This window comes from Etheostoma cragini, chromosome 15 (genome assembly GCF_013103735.1).
Source record: "Etheostoma cragini isolate CJK2018 chromosome 15, CSU_Ecrag_1.0, whole genome shotgun sequence".
NCBI classification, from domain to species: Eukaryota; Metazoa; Chordata; class Actinopteri; order Perciformes; family Percidae; genus Etheostoma; species Etheostoma cragini.
Genome location: NC_048421.1, coordinates 715,535 through 722,879, shown reverse-complemented (window position 1 = coordinate 722,879; position 7,345 = coordinate 715,535). Strand labels below are relative to the sequence as shown.

The 7,345-nt window shown below is 44.8% G+C and overlaps 2 protein-coding genes across 2 annotated transcripts in view; one reads left to right on the top strand and one right to left on the bottom strand.

Annotated features, from left to right (window-relative positions):
- The window catches only part of LOC117958237, an 859,617-nt gene that overhangs the window by 208,460 nt on the left and 643,812 nt on the right, over positions 1-7,345 (top strand). The gene's annotated exons all lie outside the window — the stretch shown is intronic.
- Positions 301-1,758, bottom strand: LOC117958074 (heat shock 70 kDa protein 1-like). The gene is given in 1 exon segment (XM_034894326.1): positions 301-1,758. A coding segment is annotated over 1 exon segment (1,455 nt). The 5' UTR covers positions 1,756-1,758.

The window sequence follows — 7,345 nt, the reverse complement described above, 5'->3', positions numbered from 1 at the left end:
TGATTTGTGTTTAAGGTTTTGGGAAAGCGAGAGAAATTTTCAAAAAATGTGTTTTAGCAACTCAGAAATACTGTAAAATAATTAAAAGTTAACTGCTCCTAGAAACAAGAAGTAAGAAATCCAAACAAACACAACCTTTGTATAATCTTTATTTCATCCAGCACAGTACATGATCATTTTAACATCTAACGTTGCTGGTTTGGTGCTGGTATAGCTGTGTATCAAGGGCGTAGGAGTGGATACTGAGACCACGTTGCCAGATGACCTGACCGAGCCAGTCCAGTACAGATTGTTCAGTGGCTAGTGTGCTGTTGGAGTCCACATGGGTATTAAAGTCACTAAGGAGGAGTATGGAAGGAGACCTGGAGCAGACAGAGGTGAGTAGGACGGATAGCTCAGACATATAAGGACAATCTGAAGTGGAGCAGACCCAGTTGGACTGAACTCAAAGCATTCCAGAGAGGAGACATTAGGTATTGAAAGCTTTTTGACCAGGAAGTCCATCTGGTGTGTCACAGCCAGCCCACCCCGTGCCCCTTTACACAGGTTCACAGGTTATTACTCTGCCTCAACCAGCAGATCCTGAACGTTGCCCAAGGTGTCGCCGGCGAGGATGGCGGCCTGGACGGCAGCACCGTGCGCCACCACCTCGTCTGGGTTGATACTCTTGTTCAGCTCTCGGCCGTTGAAGAAATCCTGCAGGAGTTTCTGGATTTTGGGGATTCGAGTAGAGCCCCCGACCAGGACGATGTCGTGGACCTGTGACTTGTCCAATTTGGCATCCCTCAGGGATTTCTCCACCAGCTCCAATGTTCCCCTGAACATGTCGGAGCACAGCTTCTCAAAGCGAGCCCTGGTGATGGAGGCGTAGAAGTCGACACCATCACTTAAGGAATCGATCTCGATGCTGGCCTGCGAGCTGGAGGACAGGGTCCTCTTGGCCCTCTCGCACGCGGTGCGCAGCCTCCTCAGGGCTCGCTTGTTCTGGCTGATGTCCTTCTTGTGTTTCCTCTTGAACTCCTCCATGAAGTGGTTGACCATGCGTTTGTCAAAGTCTTCTCCACCCAGGTGAGTGTCTCCGGCCGTGGATTTCACTTCAAAGATACCGTCTTTGATGGTCAGGATGGACACTTCGGAGGTGCTGCCGCCCAGTTTGAAGATCAGGACGTTAGGTTCTCCTGACTCAATTTTGTCCAGACCATACGCGATGGCTGCCGCCGTCGGCGTGTTGATGATCCTCAGGACGTTCAGTCCTGCGATGACGCCTGCGTCTTTAGTCGCCTGGCGCTGGGAGTCGTTAAAGTACGCAGGGACTGTGATAACTGCGTTGGACACCTTTTGGCCGAGGTAGGCCTCGGCAATCTCCTTCATCTTCACCAGCACCATGGAGGAGATCTCCTCAGGGTTGAAGGCTTTCTTCTCCCTTTTATAGTCTACTTCAATTTTGGGCTTCCCTCCATCTCCGACCACCTTAAAGGGCCAGTGCTTCATGTCCGCCTGCACCACTGGATCATCAATCTTTCTACCAATCAGCCTCTTGGCGTCAAACACGGTATTGCTGGGGTTCAGAGCCACCTGGTTCTTGGCAGCGTCGCCGATGAGCCTCTCGGTGTCGGTGAACGCCACATAGCTGGGGGTGGTCCTGTTGCCTTGGTCGTTGGCGATGATTTCTACTTTTCCGTGCTGGAAAACGCCCACACAGGAGTAGGTGGTGCCCAAGTCAATGCCGATCGCTACGCCTTTACCTGCAGACATCTTGGTTGTGTCCTAACAAGAATCAGAAAAGCCACAATAAGTACATTTAAGGTGAGTGTCCATATACGCGTTGTTTCCACGAATGGGATTGCCCCGCTTCCCCAGCATTGCACGCTAATGAGTTGTCCACCAGTTTATCTTTACTGACAAGCAAAGAAAACAAGGTCCACCCTTCTACAACTGCAATGGCTGCATCTGATTGGACGCATCACGTGGGTCTGGCAGCGGCTCGGTTAGAATGCAACCTCGTATTTTACAAAAATAATTCACGGAAACGTTTCTGAAAGCGAAATTTCAAGCGAATAAATAGGTTGCTATATCTGTCTTAGTTTCAGATCGACAAGGGTCAGTTTAAAAGATCGCGATGCTACCAAAATGTATAGCATGGCTGCTCCTATAGAAATGAAGGGGAAGCCTTAACTGTGTGTGTCATTTGGACACACACAGTTATGTGGAATTTGGCTTGGTGGTTCGTGCACACATAAACAAAAACAAATAAATAAATAAACAAACAAACAAAATATGAAATAATTACACAAATATATACTATACATCCAAAATAACATTTGCGTAAGAAAAAGAGGCTGAATGGGTTGAGTGCAAAATTTGCAATGGTACATGCAACTCAGTGGCAAAGCCTGGAAAAGGGTAACCGGCTGCACAATCTCCCCATTCTCTTCGTCAAGGGAATGAACCTCCTAATGACAGCTGCTGAGAAGGAAGGCCGGGGTCCAAAAATGGAGTCAGGCATCAGACAATCACTGAGACGAACCCACCCATGTGGAGCCAAGGTGGAGGAAGGCAAGAAACAGTGACAGAAGAGAATGATTTAAGAGGAGGTCCAGAACCTGGAAGAGGTAAGATGAAGGTCGAGGGTCGGTGGAATTGGCCTCCCAAGGAGCCTCGAGCAAGTGGGATCTTCCTGAGAGGAAGTTCACCTGGACGGACCTATGGAGACTGGAGCCATTCCACATCTCCTTCCTGCTGAGATCTGTGTATGACTCACTCCCAACCCCCAATAAACTTGCACAAGTGTGGCATGAAAGAGGACCCATTGTGCAAGCTCTGTGGGGAGAGGGGCACCGTGGCACACATCCTGTCCAAGTTAACAAAGCACTCACCCAAGGAAGGTACAGAAGGCGCCGTGACAAGGTGCTCATGACACTCGCCAACACTTTAGAGCAGGAGAGGAAAACGAAACGCCAAACATTTCGGAAAACTACACCTATCCAGCTTGTACGGGAGGGAGAAAGCCACCAACAATAGCTAAAACAAGAACGTGTCCGCTACAAAAGGCCCAATCATGGGGAATAAAGGTCGACCTGGGAGGACAACTGCGGTTCCCCCAGGTTGTCCAGACAACCCTGAGAGACGTGTGTAACTCCAAAAATCCCACATTTACCAACAAAGCGTACAGCAAAAGACCGTCCTGCCAACCTGTACACATTTTTTTGGGTCATTTTAGTCTTTTAATGACAGAACAGCTGAAGAATATCTTCAATATTCTTATAGTAATCAATATAGTAATGGCAAAACTACATTAAAGCAATGATTTTAACATTTAAGCAATGCTTTTCATTGTAATTATTCAGTGTGCCGATGTGCTGCAACAGCAGCAATTGGCGCAATGACTATTATCGCCCATACTTATTATTCTTCCGCCAGATTTTCATCCCGCTACTAGTCCCGGAGCGTTGCTAACACGTGCACACAAAATACATCGAAACGTGTGTAATGATCGGGAATGGTGTGCTATGACTTTTCTAAGAGATTTGGCACGCGGTTTTCACGAAATCGGCAAAAAACGGCGAAACTTTCCGGCTCAGATTTTCCTATGTGTGATATCTGGTGGAATGTTGAGGCTAGAGTGGAGGACAGAGTGGGGAGATTAAAAAAAATCATCTTGGTTCTCTCTCTATAACTTGCTCACACGCCAACAATTCTAACTTGTCATGGCCAATTTCTACATCACAACGTAGGTATTCTTGTCTAGTTTCAGCCAATGTGAGCATGTATTCGATATGAATTTTATTTTTTGCTCAGCAACCTTTCAAATGACAAGAGTTCCCAATCTTCCTCCATTCACTGCCATGTTAAACATTGTCCACATTTCTGAGCAGAACGCAGAGCAAAACACTTTTTTAAAATCGCTGATACGCCCACATATCTAAGTTTATTGACATAAATTTAATATAAATACGTTCACAAAGGCCTTATTTTATTGATAGCCTTTGATGATATAAGATCATTTGTTTGAGAGCTTGTTCAGTACCAAAGAGATGACATCACAGAGATGAAAGGCTTCCTTTTGGTCCTTAGTAACCAGGCAACCATACTCTGTATGTCTGTCTGTCAACATCTATCTGTCTCCCTCTCTCTCAGACACACACACACACACACACAGACACGTCATAATGTCTTAAATAGCTTTTAAAAAGTTATATCTCTGAAGGGTTAAGGCACTTATTTTTTATAAAGTTTCATTGCTATTCGCACACTGATAAAATTTCTGAGGAATTTTCTAGTTCATAATAAGATCTCCAATGCCTCTCAGAGTTTATGACTTCTGTATCTGTCCTCAATGGGTTCTCCTTGTAGGAGTCATTTGTTATGACTTTGCATTTTTCCTCCAAGGACAAATGGCATACAGTCTGACAGAAATAGTTGTCCAGAGCCGTGTTTATCATGGCAGGTCCAAGGTCGAGACCACAGCCTGTCCAAAAAGACACATGTTTCTCAGCTAAGACAAAATGACTGGTAAATAAGATTTGACCCAAAAGGGACAGATGCAAAGACATAATAGACCCAACTGTCTGCCTGAGATCCATTAATTGTTATGTTTTAAATTAGACTGTTATCCAAACCAGGTTTTCCTTCCTCTGGGGGCCCGGGATATAAAGTAGTGTATTACTGATTGTATTCACACACAACTCTCGTCACTCTGTGACTTATTATTCTGTTTCAACAGAGTCTCACTTCCAACAAATTCCTCTCTCGCCGTACAAGAAACTTCCAAACACATAAACACTGAAGAAACACGTGCACACATGCATGCGTGCACATACACACATGCATGCGTGCACATACACACACACGGACAGACACAAACAGGACATACACACACAATGGGGAGGGACACACGCACACTGAGGACAAACGCACCGTTTACAGTTTGCTTTACTGATTTCTAGAATCAAGTTTTTGACCATTTGAAGACGAGGTAAGAACATTTCTCTGTGTGATTTTGTTAAAAGTAAAGTTGGGCTTTGTTGTTGGCTTCATATGTGTATGTATGTATGTGTGTGTGTGTGTGTGTGTGTGTGTGTGTGTGTGTGTGTGTGTGTGTGTGTGTGTGTGTGTGTGTGTCACTGAGTGATTGAATTTATTGCAAAATTGACTTGTCAATAAAGAAGGAGGCACAAGCACCTTGTTTATTGATATATTTATTTATTACTATAACAGCTGATCTGTATTTGCTCTGTTTGTGGAATGTATTTTTTGTGGAATAAAATGAGAAGAAGAAGAAGAAGACCACTGCATTTGCTCTGCCACTGCCTGATGTGAGTCCAGTGCAGATTTGAGTCGTGCATGCTCAGATTTAAACGGGTTACGACATAACTGTCGTACTGAAAATTGTGAGATTTTCCAAGAAATAATAAACTTCTCATCACAAACAATAACAGAAGATGGAAATATCAGAATCGTTGTAGCTATCTATGATTGTTTGGTTGCTAACGTTAGCTCAAAACACCATTCAACTGACAGCCTTTGTTGTGTTTGATGCTAACTTGTAGCTAAGCTAGCAGTGAACAAACTTGGTTAAGTAGCTCCATTTTTACTGTGTTGACGTTACAGAAGTCTCTCGTTAGCATCTTGTAGGCTACTTGTCGCAAAGTGACACATGCATGACTCAAATCTGCACTCTCCTCACATCGGGCAGCGACACGCTCATCATCAGTACACCAGAACGATTCCTGTAATCTGGTCTCGTTAACTCATAATAATGACTATACAAAAGAAAATGGCATTCATTCATTCCTTCTCAACATCTCCCATCTCACATAGTTCAAACTACCTTTTATCTTCTTGGCCATTTCCAAATCCAACTTCAATGGCAAGAGGAAGGATTCCTTAAAGGTGCAGTAAGTGATGATTGTTGCAAATACAATCCATTAGTGCATGTATAGGTACTGAACATGTGTGTGTAATTAGGACTGTGTGTAATGTGTGTAATAACAGAGTGAAAATTGTAAGTTCCCCTTGCAGGTTTAATCAAGTATACATTATTACTACTACTAATACTACTATTATGTGACAGTGAGGATATAGTCACAGATTTTGATTAAGTGTATTGGGAATAACATCACTTACTATACCTTTAAGGGACAATTGCTCCCGCTGTGACCCAGGTGATCTCTGAGTTGTCATGACGAGGGACAGACCCACGTAGACTGGCTTGGGTTTAAATATCCAAAAAGGGTTAGGTTTGAACCCTGATCTGACAACCCCGGTAGGTGGTGCAAGAGCGGTACTGGTGGTGCGTGTTGGAATACAGCTGTCCTCACAGATAACTAACGTATGACATCACTTCCTCTGTGTACAGTCCCAGCTGCTGTTACTCCTGACAACATCCCAGTCTGTGTAGTCCCAGCTGCTGTTACTCCTGACAACATCCCAGTCTGTGTACAGTCCCAGCTGCTGTTACTCCTGACAACATCCCAGTCTGTGTTCAGTCCCAGCTGTTGTTACTCCTGACAACATCCCAGTCTGTGTTCAGTCCCAGCTGCTGTTACTCCTGACAACATCCCAGTCTGTGTTCAGTCCCAGCTGTTGTTACTCCTGACAACATCCCAGTCTGTGTACAGTCCCAGCTGCTGTTACTCCTGACAACATCCCAGTCTGTGTACAGTCCCAGTTGTTGTTACTCCTGACAACATCCCAGTCTGTGTTCAGTCCCAGCTGCTGTTACTCCTGACAACATCCCAGTCTGTGTAGTCCCAGCACACCTGGAGATCCACCACAGCGTCACTAGTCCACTTCTGGTTCTTATGGGTCCTCACAACAGGTTTAAAAGGTTTTGTTTTCTGCCTGTTTGAGGCAATCAGGCGGTCAAGGGGTGCTTGGTCCAAATGTCCCAATGCATTGCTGACTATAGAGTTACAGGGATCCACAGTATTCTCCTCTCTGGTTGCCCCCCCAACACTATCTGACTCTCCATTACTGGGTATTATGTTGAAAGTTTCTAATGTATTAAGTAATTGCTTAAAGGTCCCATAGGGTGACTCTTAAACTTACATATCTACTGTTATGCTGTTGTGTCTTCTCCTGAGAAACTGCGTAATCTGCGCGGCCCGAACTCCTTCAGGAACAATCGGACCAATAATTTTTGTCTGATATTGACCGGTTGCCAGATCTTGTATAAAACGCATCCTATTCACACAATCCACACACCATACAATGTTCAACCTGTTCGGCAACCAATAGTCCTCAACCTGGCAATTTATAACCCTCATACCTGGCAACCTATAACCCTCGTACCTGGCAACCTATAACCCTCGTACCTGGCAACCTATAACCCTCGTACCTGGCA